At 38.4% G+C, this 20740-nt stretch overlaps 1 protein-coding gene across 1 annotated transcript; it reads right to left on the reverse strand.

Annotated features, from left to right (window-relative positions):
* BBS5 (Bardet-Biedl syndrome 5) lies at positions 1-15902 on the reverse strand. Its single transcript, XM_060778702.2, has 12 exons — positions 15733-15902; positions 10955-11037; positions 9667-9732; positions 8820-8869; positions 8050-8177; positions 7159-7294; positions 5078-5173; positions 3620-3682; positions 1996-2130; positions 1795-1878; positions 488-511; positions 1-379 (listed from the first exon to the last, which is right to left on the reverse strand). The coding sequence occupies exons 1-12, from the start codon at positions 15807-15809 to the stop codon at positions 278-280; spliced, it is 1044 nt and encodes a 347-aa protein (XP_060634685.1). The 5' UTR covers positions 15810-15902; the 3' UTR covers positions 1-277.
* Between the last annotated feature and the right edge of the window lie 4838 nt (positions 15903-20740).

Genomic DNA, 20740 nt, shown 5'->3' on the forward strand with positions numbered 1-20740 from the left:
TATCGCATCTTTTCTCATTTTATTTTGTTAAATAACACAATTTAGACTTATATGAGATCAATACAAATATTCTAAACAAATAATTTAAAACTTAAAGCACCATACACATATTAAAAATACAGTACATAAATATATCTTACAAATATAATTCCTATTGGAAACTATACACTGTATACAATTATTTATTCTTTTACAAAATCTCCACAAAATGGGTATTTTAGCCTCTTTGTTAAAAAGTACTGAAGCGCGACTAAGCATACTTATTTATATATTAATGTCAACTCATTACTTCCCAGAGTCCTTGCAGTGTGAATCCATCTTTTAGTTTTTCTATTGCAAGTCCTAGCTCTTCAGAAAAAACAGGTTCACGATCCTGTTGCTTTTTTCAGGAAAGAAGAAGGAAGACAGAAAATAAAAACAAACAAATATTAAAATTATCAATTAGGGACTATACATCATTATAATTTTAAAATATGAAATTTCTTACCTTGTTTCCATCAGCAAAATAAGCCTACAACAGAAAAAAGCACTTGTTTAACATTTTAAAAATATTTTAAAAATTAGATATGACTTAATTCAAACATAGGCAGTATCTTAGTTCAATGAAAAACCTACTGATGTCTGTTATATCTAAGATGATTTGAAAAACATTTTCCTTTTCAGTAAGCTTGTTTCCATACAAAGAAAACATTTATGTTAATAAGCGCAACACATAGTAGTTCTGAATCATTTAGGAATTCCACTTGAAGATGATGTATTGTAATACAGATATCAAGATTTTAATGTATTTAATGAGTTAAAAAACAAGGTTAGGATTGGCTCCCTAAAAAACTGAAGAATTTACTACCGTATTTCACCATATCATTGACTGTAAGGTGCATCCCATTTTTGAAGTTTCAATTTTGGAAAGAAACACTTTTCTTACAATATAGTTTTTCTGTGCTTGCACAATACCTTATTTTTGTTTCAAATCAATTTTGTAGTACAATCTTTCCTGTGGGATGAGGAGGGGTGAGTGAAGAAACCTGGAAGTTATATTATCTGCATGTGTCTATTTTACTGAATCTATGGGCCTATTGAAGAGGCAGTTGAAGGAGGAAGCTGCACTTAGCTCAGAAAGATGGTAAACACAGCCATTTGCTGAGGCTGAGGATAAAATGGTGGCAGATGGCAGAGCCATTGGGGCTGGGGCCTTCCTCCTCCTCCTCCTCCTCCTCCTCTTTCAGGGCCAAGATAGTTTGAAAAACCATCAAAACCCAGCAAATCTAAGGCGCCATTTAATCTAAGGCATCCCCATTTTTGAAGCCCCTTAAACAGGAAACAGTATACCTTAGATTCAATAAAATACAGTATTATTACGCAAATCCACACTTATAGTTCATGTTCTCCAGATGTCCTAATGAAAATTGATCACAGAGTTATGCTGGAAAACCTAGAAATTCCTAGATAGATAGTCTCTTAGGAAAAAAATGCCAATTTAAGTCATATTTTTTCACTTTCATGGGGACTTTGGGCTCATAACATCAGCAATGCTGCCACATAATTAAGAATCTAAATAATTAATTAAAGAAATACAGAAATGTGATAGTATTTTTAAATTTGAAATAATCACTGTAGATCCCAGTCTCATTTCATTAACAGATGTTTAGTAAAACATGATTGTCTGAATATATTCAACTAGACTTGATGAGACATACTACCGGATATAAGCTGTAGAAGACAACTATAAAAGTTACATCTGCATGAAGTTATAGAAATAAGCCAGACGGTTGCTATTTTTCAAGAGGACCTTACCACAAAAGCATCTGTCTGCTCATCTGCTTCTATCTCCACATCATCCTGTACCTGCTCCACTGTCAGGTCCTCTAGCTGTTTGGGCTGCAGATTAATATACGACACAAATTTAGCAACCACTAATATCTATACCTTCAACTTTTAAATATAGAAACAGTGACTAATTAAATTTTCTAACACCACATCTTTAAATCTGAGTACCTTTTCTTCCATTTCATAATCCACTCCAAATATAGGATTAACTGAAAAGACTTTATGCAGTGAATTTATTTCTTTAGCGGTTTGCTCTAGTTTTTCAACGGGGTCAATCTTAAACCCAAGCACATAACCTCCAGTCTGGAAAAGAATAATATAAGCAAATTAAAGCAAAGGAATTCAATAATTACCTGGATCAGGATAATTTTAGTTTTTGCTGATTTGAATATCAATTTTCAGGGCTATAAATTGTATAGCAATTCACAGATAAGCCACAAATCATATTATGCCAGACTAAACCAATATGAATGAAAGTTGTATTAATCTGTACAATATAGTCTCACATGCTGAAGCAAATTTGCAGAAACACAATAATTTAAATTATAATCCTACATAGTAATCTGGGAGCAAGTGCATCAAGCTCTATGAGACTTACATCAAAATAAAAAGGTATAGGACTGTATTATTTATAGGCTTGTGTAGGGTATGTGTATGAACTATATCAGGCATGGGCAAACTTCGGCCCTCCAGATGTTTTGGACTTCAACTCCCACAATTCCCAACAGTTGGTAGGCTGTTAGGAATTGTCGGAGTTGAAGTCCAAAATACCCGGGGAGCTGAAGTTTGCCCATGCCTGAACAATATCATATTTTTGTGGATGATTATAAATTTAAGCTAGCTACAACGACAACAGCAATATTTCAGATGAACATGTATTGCAAAAATCAATCTCATTTTAGATGTACTATGATAAAGGCAAGCAAGAATACATACATTTATAAGGTAAATTATTCACAAACAGTCCTACTAACTACTCAGAAGAAAATAATTTCAAGATTCTTGTTAAAAGTTTCTCAAGAACATGGCACTCAAAATAGTAAGTGATCAAACTGACATGCGGGTGTCTCATTCAGAGATTTCACTAGTCACCTGGTGCTCATTTATCATGGTCATTATTTGGTACATTCATAACTCAGCTGTCCTATTTGTCATACTACCATGACGTCTTAAAGACGGGGGAAATCCCAGAGAAATGGATACACCTTCTACTAGAAGCAGGGCTGAACCTTCTCTCCTAAATGTTTTTGAGGGGAGGGTGTGAATGTGTGTGTGTGTGCATGTGTGTGTATATATATATATAAACAATTTTCCACCTGGGAGGAGAATCTGGGAGGTTTTTTATTATGTATGAGGACTTCTTTGGCCTGTTTTAGGCTCAGGAGAGTTCATTTTCTTATCCAGGGAATGACAAATATCATGTTCAATTTGGGAAAACTGTCCCAATTGCTCTAAAACAGATGGGGGAGGGGCAGGAACAGAGGTAGTATGTGGCAAATATTCCTCCCCAGGCTCTCTGTATCTTTTTACAAAAGGGACTGTGGGAGTTGAGAGATTCCATAGGTAGACCGTAGCCCAGATATGGGCAAACTTTGGCCCTCCAGGTGTTTTGGACTTCAACTTCCACAATTCCTAATAGCCTACTGCCTTAGCCTGTACTTTGCCCACCCCTCCCTTAAACAAAGCAGACATTATCACCATGTACCGGTTTTTAAATTCACGTTTGTAAAGGAAGATTTACTAGAGTTTCAAGGATCATGTTATCAACTGAATGAAAAGGAGAGTTTCTTACCGCTTGAGAGCTTTCAATGACAAGGGCCAAGCCAAATTTTGAGTCTCTTATTTTTACTGAACGCTGGTAAAAACAAAGGTTATTTTGGTTTGAAACATTTCCTTCAAGTGTGTTTCTATAAAAGAAGCAATATTGCCAACAGTGACTCTGCTCTACATTATTTTACATTATTCTATTTCTAGTAATTTGTAATTCTAGCGTCATTCTTCTTCCATACAAGAACAGTCCAAGAATATTAAGAAGTATATGATTTGGTGAATTTTGGTAAAAAGTACACTTCGCATGTCTTTACTACATATAACTATAACCACTTTGATTAACAATTAGTATGCTAATCAAGTAGCAAGGGAAATCAAATGAACTGGCTTTAACTTTAGAGTTTGGGTAGCATAATGATTCCTAATACATGAGAACCAAAATCCCCCGATTGCAAATATTCATCTCAACTCACTCAATAAGTTATTCAAGTGACTATATTTTAAGCTCTCCACCCCATCTGTCATATAGTAACATAATCACTGGCCTGTCTTGTAAATCTGAAGGCTAAGTGACTCATCATTAATGATATCACTGGAATAACATGATTTATAAGTGGATAAATACAACCCATGGGATCTTGTGAGAGTTGTCAGCAGTATACAAGGCAGCCCCCTCCACAAACAATTGGAACAACCATCCCATATGGAGACAGGATGAAAGGTTGGAAAACATGTCCTGTAAGCTCTGCTGGGGACCTTTCCGGCAGAAGGGTGAGCTATAAATGCCCAAAATAAATCAACAAATAATGTTATTTATCTAATTTCTCTTTTCATTTTATACTTTATAATCAGATTACCATATGGGTTACGAGTTGCACTGTTTAGAATGGCTTTAACTGGTTTTAACTCCTCTGGTTTTTAACTGATCCTCTATTAAATAAATTTTAAACCTTTTTAGTTGTTATTACTTATTCTTTAACATTTTATTGTAAACCACCCTGAGATCTTTAGATATGGGGATGGATGTAAACATTCAAAAACAAACAAACAAATTAATGTGTAATTAGGTCCTAGCGGTTATTCATGAAGAAGGAAACTCCTTGCTGTTGTCTCTGAGAACAGACAACCCAAATAAACAAAGTCACAAAACCACCAGCTTACTGCACGTGGAAGTTTTGAAAAGTAAATATTAAATAATGGTATCCCAAGAAGCTCATTCTGGTCACGGTTTTAACTGAAAGAACCAAGGCCAAAGTCAAAGCCACTTTCCTCACCATCATCCAGCTCAAGAATTACAGGAGACATCTATTCACAGCATTTCCAAAGTTTGTTAGTCAATAGTGATGAATTCACAATAGTATCATCAATGTTCCCCCAAGAAAAACATATTAAATGCAAATAATATATTAGATTAAAGTAACATTTGCCATCATTATTAATACTTGGTTGACAATGGTAATTGTAATATCATGGTACTCACAATTTGTAGGTAAGGTATACTGACATTAAAGCTGTCATTCATATTAGCATGCCAAACTACTCTTACATTTGTGACAAAAAAGGTACCCAGATTTCCCTACAAAAGAGAAACCTAATTAGTTCGTATCTTCTATACCAGTTTTAGATTATAGTTAAAATTTAAACAAAAAATAAAATTCACTTAGTGAGACAAATATTTAAGTAAACATTTAAATACAAAGCTCATTGGGTAAGGTTTTTGTGATAGTGTAGTGGGAAGAATTACAATGCAATTTGAAAGGACAACCCTCCACCCCCTGCTGGTGTTCCGACATGGCTCAAAATAATATGGCATTCAAGTGTGATGGCATGCAAGTTAAAATTAGGTAATCCTAGCTACGTATGCCACAGTGGAAACACTAGCATCCAAAAAGAAAACAGTTCTACTCCGAAACATGGATCCTAAGCTCAAGCACCCAGTGAGACTCAGCTGGGAGGAATGAGCCTCGCTTGAAACGATCTGGCAAAGTTTGGTCCACCAGTATTTTTATGTAGTTGAGCCTCCTCAAGAATTATTAAGCAAAAGAGCACTACATGATAAAGAACTAAGAATAATATAACAGCAGCTATTTTGTTGAGTCTTTCCAGAAATAATGACAGGTTGCCTGTAATCCATCCTATGCACTTATTGGGTAGTAAGCTACACTGAATGTATGGAGGGCACTCTGTGCTTATAACAGTCTTTATATTTAAGGCTGTTTCAATGACAATGAAGCAAGTAACTTGCCCTCCCTTCGTAAGCAGCGAAATTAATAAAAACCATTTTTGGGGCTCCGGCTCAGCAAAGCAACTACAACTACAACATAAATAATAGTTACAGTTACTGCAATTTATTTCATATGCCATATTAAACTGCCCTAGCCTAGACAGAGAACCACTATTTCTCCCACTGCACACCACAATTGCATGCGCTATTGAATAATGTGAAGAGAGCTTTTAGGGGACAGGAGTGAAACATTTAAAACTGGACAGAGACACTTCGGGCCAGCACAGCTCAAGTTACATCAAATGCTTTGGCTTGCTTTTATCGGATTCCAAGCTCCTCCAGCAACATTTTAAGTCCTGCCCCACTCCAGTTGCCACTTTTTATGTATTTCAAAATATTTCAAAAACAATGTAGGCAAGATTACTGTACTACAGAAAACACCCCCCTTTTCATTCATGCCTTTCCTGGTCATACATTCTTACCGTCCCTCATATAATTTTTCTCTACTATAGTATGAATTTTACAAAACATTTTGGTTGTGCCAAAGCTCAAGAACAACCTTGAGGACAGGGTTGGTTTTGCTCTAAAGAGTTTCTGCTATATTCAGAAGCTTCCTTTGATGAAGGCTTTTGGTCTGCAGGCTGTTGATTTAATCTTTCTTGTGATCTACCTAAGTACTGTACTTAAAAGAAACCTGCTTCTATGCCAGTGACTATTACTATTATTATTATTATTATTAATAATAATAATAATATATAGTGTTTTTAAGGGGACCCTAGTGGCACAGCAGGTTAAACCACTAAACTGCAGAACTTGCTGACCAAAAGGTCGGTGGTTCAAATCCGGGGAGCGGGCTGAGTTCCCATTGTTAGGCCCAACTTCTGCCAACCTAGCAGTTTGAAAACATGCAAAGGTGAGTAGATCAATAAGTACTGCTTCTGCAGGAAGGTAATGGCGCTCCATGCAGTCATGCTGGCCACATGACCTAGGAGGCATGCATCAAGGGGAAAACTTTACCTTTTAATACTGTTTTTACTGATTGGTGGAGTGGAACTATAGGCACAACATGCAGCCCTCCAAAAGCTATTAGACTGTAATTCTTATCTGCCCTCCTGCATATTCAAGACAACTGCAGTCCAGGAACATGTGGAGGGGCAAACTTTGCCCATGCATTAAAAAAAAAAAAACAACAAAAAAACTTAGCTTAGCATTTCGCACTGCATTACATATCTTTTCAAGTAATCAGTTTTTGATCCTTTGCCAAATTTGAAAAGAAAGAGGGAACAAATACTGTCTAACTGCCATTTTCTATATGTAATCTTAATGTTGCACTTTACCTGATCACTAGATAAATTCCAGACACCATTAATTTTGTCATATACTTGTTCTTTTGGCAACAATCTCAACTGCTTGTTCTGGATCAATGCACATCTCAGTTTAAGTTCACGATACATTTTAGATGTTTCATAAGCTCTGTGAATAAAAAGCAACACAGTTGTAAAGTTTTTTGGATTTTCTAACAGCATGTTTAAAATAAAACTGAAAAGGTTTTTATCGTGCCCTTGTAGTTTTGTTGCATTAAAAATAATTTGATCAAATACCCACTCACAAAAAAGGAGAATTAAATAGCAGATGTAATTACTATTATGTGAAATTTCTTAAAATAAGTTTGAACTCAAGATATCTTTTTAAAATTATTATTCTTAGTAACAGAGAACTCAGTTTGGTTAGTGCTCACAGGATTTTATCTAATGTTAAGAATAGTAAAAGGTGCTCGATAGTCACTGAATGTCCACTGTCAAAGTGTGAACTCACTGCAACACATTGTAGATTCCATTTCTAATTAACAAATTCTGGAGGTGGCTGCTTAATAATACAGAAGTAAAACATGCCAACTCCCAAATAAGGTACAGCTTTTCTATTAAAAGGACTCCTCAAGTGCACAGGACTGGATATGTTTGTAAATTTAACAACCTAATTCCAAATGGCTGGATAAAGACATACAGACCTCTGGAATGTATTGGAAGTTAATGTATAAAAAGGAAAAAGGAGTGGGGAAATAAGATCTGGACACTTGGGCTGACTTTATGCATCTGCATGTCAGTGCAAAGTTACATTCAGTTTCAAAATGCACACAAAGCTTTCTTTCCTTCTGAATGTTTATGTACCACAGGCAACCAATCCAATTGCATCAGAAGTGTTTAAGTGAATATTTCTAGCTCAATTACCTGTGTACAGCAATAACTGAGGCAAAAAGTCTGGGGCTCCCAGGAACCACATTCGTAAATATGAATTCAAAACGTGTATTGTTGCATTTCGTTAAAATGTAAAGTGCTTCAGTCTGGCCTCTTAATTTCTGGAAGAAGAAAAGCATGAGACATGATATTTTAGCATGCTACAAATGTATACATTTTCAGTGTTATCATTTAAAAATAGCCCTAGAACAAATATTACACCTAAACTAGCAAGACACCGCTAAATGTATTCAGTACAAAGTATAGCATATAAAATCAATTTCTCTACTGGAACCAGAAGCCAAACTAAATCAAAAGATTTTATACATCCAAAAATGCCTAGGCTTTGGATGACATTCCTATATAATCCATATCAGATAAGAAACTGTACTAAACAAAATGAGTTTACTCTTAACAAGCTTATCACACTATGGCACGGGCAAACTTCGGCCCTCCAGGTTGTTAGGAATTGTGGGAGGGCTGAAGTTTGCCCATGCTACTGTGCTGCACTGCATTTTAACTGCCAATAGACAAAACCTGAGGGTTTCTGGGGATTTGTAGTTTACTAAGGGCTCTCTAAATGCTGCTTTCTAAACTGCTTTTTTAATTGCCATGGCAAAGTAGAATAATAATGCTATAAAAATGTCTTCTGATAAGGATCCAAAAGCAAATATGTCGAAGGTTTGGCAATTAACACATCTTGAGGTGAAAGGAATTCCATTGCTCTGTCATATTTAGAAAGATAATTGGTAATTAGAACTTACTGAGTTAGCAGTTCTTGTTGTTGTGTTCACAAAGCAATTGTAACCAACAGCTAAGCAAAAAGAGAAAAATAATATTGTTAAAGAAGTCACTATATACTAGTCTGAGAGCTGTTCAATATTAAGCACCAGATCTCTGAAGAAGCAAGATATTGAACCAGAATGCGGTATATGAAAGCAACATTTCAAAGTGTGAAACAGCATATTTTTTCTAAATCAAATAGACAAACAGAAGAAAGCAAACAAACAAATAATCAAAGTGGAACAAGACACGATTTCACATGTTTAAAAAGATCTACACACATATAAATTTGATGTTCTGCAATGTCCTGAATATTTGGAAAACATTTATTGATGTATCATTTATATGAGAATAATTATATCAATTCATTGTCATGCTCCAACATGCACACCTCTGCCAATACTTTTCAGCTACATACACATCACCACATGACTCGCTTGCTTGTTAACAAAGGTTCTGTTTAGACTAAAGCTCTCTTGGCACTGTCATGGAATAAGCTATCCCAGAACAAAATAGAATGATAGATACAGTATGAGCTGGAAATAGCATTTGTCCTACCCTAATAGTAAAACTGTATAAGTATTTGTGTCTCTCTCATAAGCTGAAAGAGAACATGCCCACTGTGCCAGTTAGCTGTTTTATCTTCCTACAACCAACATACAACAGACATTATTTCTGCTTCCTATGCTACGGTCATATATTTTAGACTCTATGCCTCTGGTAGAACCCAACATTTTTAAATGCTTTACTTGTACAGTGCCCTGTACATTGATAGTACTATATAAATAAATACTATTAATAATAATGAGGAATAGGATCGATACTTACAGAGGTTGACTCTAGGCAATACTATAGAGTGCCAAATAATTCGTAGGTTTGTAACCAAGAGTCTGCCTGAAAAGTTAAAGAAGGAAATTTGAAGTGAATTATCTATTAAAAGTAATTATTAAAAGTAATTATTGACTATTAAAAGTAATAAACATCCTCATCTGAATGGGTTTAGTACCAGAATATAGTATTCTAAGGACAATGGTCTGTCTATGTAATATTGTACAAGAAAAGAAGCCTAAAGACAAATTAAAGAATTAAATTGCTATAGGAAAATATTAAATGTTTCAAGATCTAACTTCTGACCAAATTGGTGGAAAATGAAGTAATTAATTCTAATACCTTAAAATTTAATGAAAAGAAGACTTTCTAGAAAGGTGGGACACTTCTGCAGTCTCAAGGAATTTTCAAAATTTCAATATTCCCCATGCAAAAGATAAATGATAAATAGCCAAAATCCCTGAAGATTCAGATTGTACAACTGGCCAAGTTAAGTATTCTCTTTTGATCAGTTTAAGGCCCAAAGAATCATTGTAAGATTGCTACTTCATATTTTTGAAGACTGTTTTGGACCTAAGTGAAATAATGGGAGAGTTAATCATTTAAAATAGCAAATCTGGTTTCCTAGAGGCTTTTTAGGGCACAAATGGAAATTTCTGAACAATTCCCCCTCCTGTAAAGTCTGCAAGGGAGCACCCGGAAACTTTAGTAGGCCTCATGCCACCCACAAGTAATCTGTTGTCTACTACTTTTCTGTGAAATATAGCACTCATGGTAGTTGACGAAAAGGGAGATCTACCTCTTGTCAATGGAGCCCCCTGGAGTCCAGCTTTCTTTTCTATCACTATGGGCACTTCCACACAGCCATATAACCCAGAATATCAAGGCAAAAAAATCCCACAATATCTGCTTTGAACTGGAATACATAGCAGCGTGGACTCAGATATTCCAGTTCAAAGCAGATCTTGTGGGATTTTATGCCTTGATATTCTGGGTTATATGGCTGTGTGGAAGGGTCGTAACTCTCCATTTGAAATGCTGGATTGAGTTTCTTCAATTAATGCCTTACCTGAAGATGAGTCTACTCACTTTGTGACCTTTCCAGTCAAAAAGGATGCCTCGTGGGTGAAGCAGAAATATCAAATGTTATTGCAGTCACTAATGATTTTCGTCTACAATTTGGAAATGCCCCACTGTTTCCCAGGTGCTCAGAAATAGCTTGAGGTAGAAAAGTTTATAAATGCGACCTGTAATTTTATAATCTAGAAATTTACACATCTGAAGTTACCTTTTTCTCCATTGTTTCCTTTGGTATCTTCAATAGGATCCAAACAATCAATGAGAACTTCTCCTGGTCTCATTTTCATTTGCCTATGATAATATGGTATTTTTAGACACTGTCTCACAACATTCTGAGGCAAGTATGGTCCACCGTGCAAAACAGCAAGGCCTTCTACATCTTTCAAAGGGCCCATTCTCTCCCTGGCCTATAATTACTGATTCATTAAAAGATACGTTATCCCATTTCAGCCAAAAAGAAGCCCCAAAGCACGTTATGAGGATGGCATCCACCATGATCCAAAAAAAAGGAAAAGAAATTTATAGAATGATGGGAAGCAACCCAGGCACTGTTTCTAAAGTTTGTATATTGTAGTTTTTTGGTCTTTGGTGAGATGAGGGCACAGAACACTATCTTTCAGTCCCATTTAATTGTTTTTGAATGCACCAACTACGTCATGGGCCAAGAGCTAGAGAGTATGTGGGTCTCTGATCCTGGCACTATAACTCTCACTATTCATCATGCAAGTTGTAGTTGATGGGAGCTGCAGTCCATCAACTTCTGGAGGATCACGTATCTCAGGTTTCTGCCTGTATACTCTCATTCACAGATCTATACCAGGCATTATTATTCATGAGTAATGATTCCAACATTTCAGTTTTTAAAACACAGTTCTCTGTGAACAGAAATTTGGTTATTTAAGGAGTATTTCTGTTCTGGGGAAAACAGCATATCCAAAAATCTTTCTTAAAAAATGATTTACATCAGATAATTTTCAGATCACATATCTAGGGATCTGTTGTTTAGCTTAATAAAGATTCAAGCTGCCTTGTGTCAGAAGCCACATGCTGCATATTTATTTATTTATTTACAGTACTTAGACTCCGCCCTTCTCACCCCATAGGGGACTGAGGGCGGATTACAATGTATATATACATGGCAAACATTCAATGCCACAGACACACAACATATATAGACAAACATATGCACCAGTCAGATGAAATGTTTCCTATTTATCAATATAACTCATTGCAAAATACTATTTTCCCTCTCAAGATATTCTCCTAGTGCATTTTAGATTTCAAATTTGATCAATAACCAAGCTAATGTCAAGAAAACAATAAACTTCACCCAGCTCAGAGGCAAGTGTTTTATTTTGTTAAATTTTTAATCCTTCCTTCCTCCAACAAGCTCAGGAATTCCAAATATCTGAAATAATAACAATGCCAGAAATATTGTACTTGTTATATTTGTATCTTGCCTTTCTCCCAAAATTGGGACTCCAGGATGAGATAAGAGATATTAGATGAGATGTGAGATGATGCTCAGAGACAGTAACTACCCAAGGTTATGTTGCTGGCTGCAGAGACCTCATGGGTTCAGAAAGTAGAGTATCTTAGGAATTTTCCTCCAGGCATGAGAAGGAAAATCGACAGCAAATATGAGAGCAAAGTTTTATTTAAAGCACAGCTGTTGGGTGCATTAAAAACTGGGAAAAACTGGATAATAAACAAATAAAGTTTTTGTATTGTTGAAGGCTTTCATGGCTGGAATCACTAAGTTCTTGTGGGTTTTTTCGGGCTATATGGCCATGTTCTAGAGGCATTTCTCCTGACGTTTCGCCTGCATCTATGGCAAGCATCCTCAGAGGTGAGGTCTGTTGGAACTGGGAAAACGGTTTATATATCTGTGGAATGTCCAGGGTGAGACAAAGGACTTTTGTCAGTTGGGCTAGGTGTGAATATTTCAACTGACCACCTTGATTAGCATACAATGGGCTGACTGTGCCTGGAGCAAACTCTTCTTGAAAGGTAATTAGATGTCCCTGCCTGTTTCCTCTCTGCTGTTTTTGCTGTTGCAATTTTAGAATTTTTTTAATACTGGTAGCCAGATCTTGTTCATTTTCATGGTTTCCTCCTTTCTGTTGAAATTGTCCACATGTTTGTGTATTTCAATGGCTTCTCTGTGTAGTCTGACATGGTGGTTGTGAGAGTGGTCCAGCATTTCTGTGTTCTCAAATAATATGTTGTGTCCAGGTTGGTTCATCAGGTGCTCTGCTATGGCTGACTTCTCTGGTTGGAGTAGTTTGCAGTGCCTTTCATGTTCCTTGATGCGTGTCTGGGCGCTGCGTTTGGTGGTCCCTATATAAAGTTTTTTTTTTTTTTTACAAATCTTATCTTTTCTACAATTCATTGGTTTTAAAATCCTGCAATGGCATAAAGAGATAGCAGTGAAAAACCCAAGACACTGTCTTACACACAGTCACTGCTGGTTTTCTGCTGAATAAGCTCAAAACATTTAGCCAGTACAGGCAGTTTCCAAGTTACAAACAAGATAGGTTTTGTAGGTTTGTTGTTAAGCTGAATTTGTATGGAAGCTGAGATATGTACATTTTTAAGGTGTAACTTCAGCCAAAAATACACACACACACACACACAAGCTTTGGATAGCATAGGGAAGGGTTAACACCCTTGTGGTGAGATTTCACCTCACTTTCTATCCCTGTGAAAATCTGATTTTTAAAATGTGGCTTGGTTGTTTTTCCATGTCAGGAGCGACTTGAGAAACTGCTAGTCACTTCTGGTGTGAGAGAATTGGCCGTCTGTAAGAAAGTTGGTCAGGGGACGCTCTGTTTGATGTTTTACCATCCTTGTGGGAGGCTTCTCTCATGTCCTCGCATGGGGAGCTGGAGATGACAGAGGGAGCTCAACCCACTCTCCCTGGATTCGATCACCGGGAGCTCCTGGCTTGTTGTGGAAACAAGGACAGGAGATACAGCTGTAATGGAGACCTTTTCCCCATGACAACTCTTCCAGGAGTTAATTTTCCTTCCTAGGGGTAGATTTCTCTCACTTTCTGTTGTCTCGCCCCTGTTCTTTGCTATGAGTAATTTGTAAGTAGTGTATTTGTAACTTGTGGACTGCTTGTATGTGACAATTTTGTATGTAATTCTTTATCAGCATTAGTCTTTAGTAAGCTTATGTCAGGGAACTCTTACGGCAGAGCTCCAAAAGCAGATAATAGTTTTAAGAAACTAGAGCACAGCTTCAAGAACCTGTAAAACCCATCGTGCTCAACAGCAAACTGTAAACTACAACAGGCTCAACATATTTCCTATCTAAAGTTTATTTGAGGCATAAGGCTATATGCATGGAAGTGCCTTGACATTGACTGTTGACATATGGTGACCCCATGCATTTCAAAGGGTTTTCTTAGACAGGGAATCCTCTGAGGTAGTCTTGCCAATTCCTTCATCTGAAATAGGGCCCACAACATTCTAATACTCATTAGCTGCCTCCCATCCAAGTATTAACAGGGGTGACTCTGCCTAGATTTGAGGATCGGAAAGCCTTTAGGGTATTTAAGCCCTATGTATTATGGCTGTAGCAGACCCTATATTTTTATTACTAGTGCTCCATGATTTTTTAAAAATAGATGTATTTTATGGTGCTTTGTTTTCTTTGAGTATTTGCCAAACAGTATTATTATGTCCTGTACGTTTTCAACGAAAAAAACCCCATAGAGCTTGACAATTCAGACTTGAAGCATAGAAACAAAACGTGGGGGATTGATTTAAAACAACAAATGGCGCAAATTGCATGAGGCACATCTGAGGCTATATCTACACTGCTATATAATCCAGATTATCTGTTTTGAACTGGGTTATATGAGTCTATAGTGCCATACAACCCAAGGCCCTTCCACACAGCCCTATATCCCAGAATATCGAGGCAGAAAATCCCACTTTATCTGAGTGTTGACACTGATAACCCAGGTCAAAGCAGATATCATGGGATTTTCTGCCTTGATATTTTGGGATATAGGACTGTGTGGAAGGGCCCCCAGTTCAAAGCAGATAATCTGGGTTTTATATAGCTGTGTAGAAAGGGTCTTTCCAGACAGGCCATATATCCTAGGACAGGGGTCCTCAAACTTTTTAAACAGAAGGCCAGGTCACAGTCCTTCAAACTGTTGGAGGGCCGTATTATAATTTGAAAAAAATGAATGAATTCCTATGCACACTGCACATATCTTACTTGTAGTGCAAAAACACTTAAAAATACAATAATTAAAATTAAGAACAATTTTAACAAATATAAACTTATTAGTATTTCAGTGGGAAGCATGAACCTGCTTTTGGCTGATGAGATAGGATTGTTGTTGTTGTTGTTGTTGTTGTTGTGTGCTTTCAAGTCATTTCACACTTAGGTTGACCCTAAGCGAGGGCTGGGTAAATTACTTTGGAGGGCCGCATTCAGCCCCTGGGCCTTAGTTTGAGGACCCCTGTCCTAGAATCTAATCTCAGGTTTTCTGTTTATCCCAGATTATCCAATTTAAAGCAGAAAACCAGGGATTTGAGGTATAGGGTCTGTCTGGAAGGGCCCTGAAAGTGCATAGAATTCACTCAGTCTGACCACGCTTTCACTGTCCTGACTCAATGCTTTGGAATCATGGGAGTTGTAGTTTGGTGAGGCACGAGCACTGCTTGTTAGAGGGGGCGAAAGACCTTGTTAGAGGTGCGATTCTTCTAACAGCACTGAGCCAAGGTAGTTGAAGCGGTGTCAAACTGCATCCCTTCTACAATGTAGCTGCAGACTGGGTTGCCTATCCTCATCTCCTTCAAGGGCCTGAGAGGAGGAAGCGCGAGGCCTTTCCAGAATCCCTCCTCACTGGCCAAGCTAGTTGAAGTCCCAAAGAGCGGGAGGAGTGGCGTTTGGGGGATCACCGAGGGGCGCGCGGCCGTCCTCGCGCCTCCCTCCCTCCCTCGGGCGCGCGCGAGTACTCACTGAGGGGAGATGTCGAAGCGGACGTCCCTGTCTTCCCACAGCGTGTCCGCCGCCGCAGCTGCCGCCGCCGCCGCCATGGCGACTGTCAGCTTTTTCCTTCAGCGTCTCCGAGTTCTTCCTTGGCAACTTCCTGACGGGCGCCGACGAGGGACAAATTACCTCAGCGGAAAGGGGAATTGGGGCGGGGACTCCGCGCGCATGCGCAAAGGTATCTTCGTTCGGGGCGGTTGATATGCTGAGAGACTTTATCCTTGTTCTTCTCTCAGCCTGTGAGGATTCTCCTTCCTGGAGAGCTTTGACTGGAACCCCCTCTCTCTTTTGGTTTCTCCTCCCATTCCTGCCTTGCACTCTTGACTCAATTGTTCTCTTTTCAGCCACAACTCTTTAGTTTTCGTAGTATCAATGTAGTTTGGCACCTTCATCATTGGCAATCACTCGTTTCTGAGTAGGATGGTGCAAAAAAGGTCCTCTCTTTTCTCTGTCCAGCTATTTTGGAGATATCCCACTAATAAATATAAATAATGTTTAATTTTGCTGCCACCATAAAATGTAAATGAATGAATCTGTCAGGCCAGGGTGTTTTAAAAAATCTTTGCCACCTCCGAACGCATCCACCCCTACGTCCCACCTCGTAATCTAAGATCATCCGGGGAGGCCCTGCTCTCGCTCCCGTCAACGGCACAGATGCGTTTGCCAGGGACGAGAAACAGGGCCTTCTCGGCTGTGGCCCCCCGCCTATGGAACACACTCCCAAATGAGGTAAGATCTGCTCCCTCCCTCCTGGCTTTTAGGACCAGGTTTTGGGACCAGGCCTTCGGGCAGTAGAAGTAAATGTATGCCGCATTTCAGAAAGACAATGACTGGAACGAGAGCGTTTTGTTGTTTTAATGATTGTTTTATTGCTTGTGGATGTACTGTATTTAACTTGATTTATGTCTAATTGTAGTGTATAATTGTAATTGTGTGTACTGGCATTGAATTTTGCCATTACTTATGTGTAAACCGCTTTGAGTCCCCCTCGGGGTGAGAAAAGCGGTATAAAAATACTGTAAATAAATAATAAATTTAATGTTCCTTTAAAGTAGAGGATTGGAAAGTGAGAGGGACTTTGCATAAAGTAAAACAGTAACGGTTAGTTTATTTGTAACCTTTTTGTAACAAAGTGTGATGGTTTCAGAAGTATATATGCTTGGTGGTTACAGATGAGATAAATATTCTTTTATGAAGATGTTACAAAACAGTTTCAGCATGACTTTCATTCAAGCCTTTACTCTTTCCTAAAAGCCTTTTAATATCAACACATTAAAACTGATTTCTAACAATCTTTAACCTGATGTAGAGATCTTGACCACTTGGTCCTTTAAAAACCTCTCTACTGTCACTAGCTTCTTGCTTTCAGTCAGTTTTGTTGTTGTTGTTCATTCATTCAGTTGTTTCTGACTCTTTGTGACCTCATGGACCAGCCTGCGCCAGAGCTCCCTGTCGGCCGTCACCACCCCCAGCTCCTTCAAGGTCAATCCAGTCACTTCAAGGATGCAATCCATCCATCTTGCCCTTGGTCGGCCCCTCTTCCTTTTTCCTTCCATTTTCCCCAACATCATTGTCTTCAGTAAGCTTTCTTGTCTTCTCATGCTGTGGTCAAAGTACTTCAACTTTGCCTCTACTATCCTTCCCTCCAACGAGCAGTCGGGTTTTATTTCCTGAAGTATAGACTGGTTGGATCTTCTGGTGGTCCAAGGCACTCTCAGAACTTTCCTCCAGCACCACAGTTCAAAAGCATCTTTCTTCCTTTGCTCAGCCTTCCCTAAGGTCCAGCTCTCACATCCATAGGTGACTATGGGGAATACCATTGCTTTAATTATGTGGACCTTTGTTGCCAGTGTGATGTCTCTACTCTTCACTATTGTATCGAGATTGGACATTGCTCTCCTCCCAAGAAGTGTTTCCTGATTTCCTGGCTGCAATCTGCGTCTGCAGTAATCTTTGCACTTAGAAATACAAAGTCTGTAACTGCCCCCACATTTTCTCCCTCTATTTCCCAGTTGTCAATAATTCTTATTGCCATAATCTTGTTTTTTTGGATGTTTAACTGCAACCCAGCTTTTGCGCTTTCTTCTTTCACCTTGATTAGAAGGCTCCTCAGCTCCTCCTCACTTTCGGCCATCAAAGTAGTGTATATCTGCATATCTAAGATTGTTAATGTTTCTTCCAGCAATTTTCACCCCAGCCTTGCATTCGTCCAGCCCTGCACATCGCATGATGTGTTCTGCATACAAGTTGAATAGGTTGGGTGAGAGTATACAACCCTGCCGTACGCCTTTCCCAATCTTAAACCAGTCTGTTGTTCCATGGTCAGTTCTTACTGTTGCTACTTGGTCCTTATACAGATTCCTCAGGAGAGAGACAAGGTGATTTGTTATCCCCTAACTCCAAGAACTTGCCATAATTTATTTATTTAGTCAACTACTTTAACTATTTCCCTAGCTCACTTTTCATCTGACTCCAGCTAACTCCAGCTAACTGACCAATTGACATAGAATGCTCAGCTGGGCTCCTCCAACTCTCATTCTTGGCTCAGGCCATCTTCCATCTAATCTTTTAAACAGTTGGTAAATACTTTGAAAATACTTTATTTCTTCAGTATTTACCAACTGTTTAAAAGATTAGACGGAAGAGTGAAGATACAAACTCTGTCTGCACAAGCAACCTCCGCAACAAGAAAGAACATCATCATTGGGACTTGTACCTTGTGGATGTTATTTTCTAAAGGACTTTTCAAGTGTTTAGTCTGTTTCAGAAATGTTGTTTATATTTTTGCCATACCTATCAGTAGCTTATTATAGAATACAGAAGAGTGAAATTAAAACTCTGACTTTACGAGTATTTATTTATTATTTATTTTTTTACTGCGCTTATATACCGCAATTCTCAGCCCCCAAGGGCGACTCATTGCCGAAGGGAGACAACAAATTATCATTAAGGCTTGTACCTTATGTGTTATTCTTTAGTGTTTTACTTTGCAGATTTAACCGGCAGGCATAGTTAAGAACAGCACAATACGGTTGTTGATAACAGTTTGCAATTTTAGTTTTGCTATTTGTTATAGATATTTGTTTTCCTTGGATATAAATTACGATTCACAGTCTTATTTGTGTAAAGTGTATGGTGGGAAACTTAATAAAGCCTTTTGTTGGTAGAATTCTTGAGTCTGCCTTCTGTATCTGCACCGTCCCTTTCTGTCCTTGGGGGCTCACTGACATAGGGAGTAAATGTGTCAGGGGAGACAATGTTGCTGGTGGGTATTGGGGCAGGGATGGGGCTGCGGTGGCGCAGCTGGTGAAACCACTAAGCTGCAGAAGGTCGGCGGTTCAAATCCGTGGGACAGGGTGAGCTCCTGTTGTTAGCCCCAGCTTCTGTCATCTTAGCAGTTTGAAAACATGCAAATGTGAGTAGATCAATAGGTACCACTTCAGCAGGAAGGCAACGGGGCTCCATGCAGTCATGCTGGCCACATGACCTAGGAGGCATCTACAGACAACACCGGCTCTTTGACTTAGGAATGGAGATGAGCAGCACCCCCCAGAATGAGACTCGACTAGACTTAATGTCAAAGGAAAACCTTTACCTTTTATCAGGACTGGGAAGGGCTCCTTTATTAAACGATGGCAATTGATAGCAATCCCTGATGATGGGCTCTAGATTTCCTTTGAGGAGTCTTCATTGTGTCCCCTTGGGAGCGATATGCTTCCTGATTGAATTTGCATTCAGATCTCAGTTCTGAGTCCAGGGCTGGGCTGAAGAGGACATTCCGGTATCTTCAGCCCATTATGTGGAGATGGTGAAAGAGGAGAAGTTGGCAGGTGGTGTTTCTTGCTTCTGAAGCCAAGCTGGGTAACTGGAGGTAGTTTACCTGAACCTCCACTTTTCAGAATCCCAGTTTTGTATAACAGAGCTACACAAAGAAAAAAATCTGGGCAATGCTGGGAATATATGCTAGTATTATTTTTGGAACAGTACCTTTTTTAAACAGCCCAGTTTATGTTTGCTTTTTCCTTTCATCACAAGTAGGATATTATTTTTCTTGGTATAATTTTGGAAAAAAATATATTGAGTTACAAAAGCATTCCTTTTCAAGCTAACAGCTAACATACAGTGTCTCATTCTGAATTAAGGTGGGAAAAGATATTTTATTTTTACTTGCATTGCCATAATAAAAACAGAAATCAACAATTGCAGAAGTGAATTGGTATATATTTAATTCACAAAATATATTGTACATATTTATTGTAGATATACATAACCCAACAAACAAACCAGAGACTCAGAAACAAGTATTAAAGAGGTTGGATTATTACTGTTTATGGTAATACATTTGTCTGCAGTTTTTTTTTGTCCTTTGTTTTCAAGTTGATTTATAAATGGAGTGAGACACCCAAGAGCCCCGAGAAGCCTACTATTGCCAAACTAAGGGTCTAAACTAAAGTAATCTTTGACTGCCATACATGCGATTTGGGCTTCTACTCAATTACATGCTGAATAAGCATGCTTTGGAATGGGAAATGTTAATATATAGTTTATTTAGGCAGTGGTCACACAGCTTTATAAGTAATTATACCATGGTAGAGGAGCCCCCCGTGGTGCAATGGGTTAAACTCTTGTGCCAGCAGGACTGCTGACCAAAAGGTCGGCGGTTCGAATCTGGAGAGCAGGATGGGCACCCATCTGTCAGCTCCAGCTTCCCATGCAGTGACATGAGAGAAGTCTCACACAGGATGGTAAAACATTTGGGCATCCCTTGGGCAACATCCTTGCAGACGGCCAAATCTCTCGCACCAGAAGTTACTTGCAGTTTCTCAAGTCGCTCCTGACACAAAAAAAAATCCCATGGCATTATTAATACTGACACTGAACAGTATTTTTAACCAGCAGGATGAAGCCGGAATTGATAATATTTGAAAGGAATTCAGGGGGGTTGGACTGGATGGCCCCTGTGGTCTTTTTCTATGAT

This window comes from Anolis sagrei, chromosome 1 (assembly GCF_037176765.1).
Source record: "Anolis sagrei isolate rAnoSag1 chromosome 1, rAnoSag1.mat, whole genome shotgun sequence".
Classification (NCBI taxonomy): domain Eukaryota; kingdom Metazoa; phylum Chordata; class Lepidosauria; order Squamata; family Dactyloidae; genus Anolis; species Anolis sagrei.

Excerpts from the sequence above, each read along its gene's own strand:
- BBS5 (XM_060778702.2), bottom strand. The coding sequence starts at position 15,809 with ATGGCGGCGGCGGCGGCAGCTGCGGCGGCGGACACGCTGTGGGAAGAC. Across the intron at positions 3,683-5,077 it reads GTATACCTTACCTACAAATT|CGTTCAGTAAAAATAAGAGA; the intron begins GTGAGTACCATG and ends TGTTTTTACCAG. Across the intron at positions 380-487 it reads ATTTTGCTGATGGAAACAAG|CAACAGGATCGTGAACCTGT; the intron begins GTAAGAAATTTC and ends TCCTGAAAAAAG.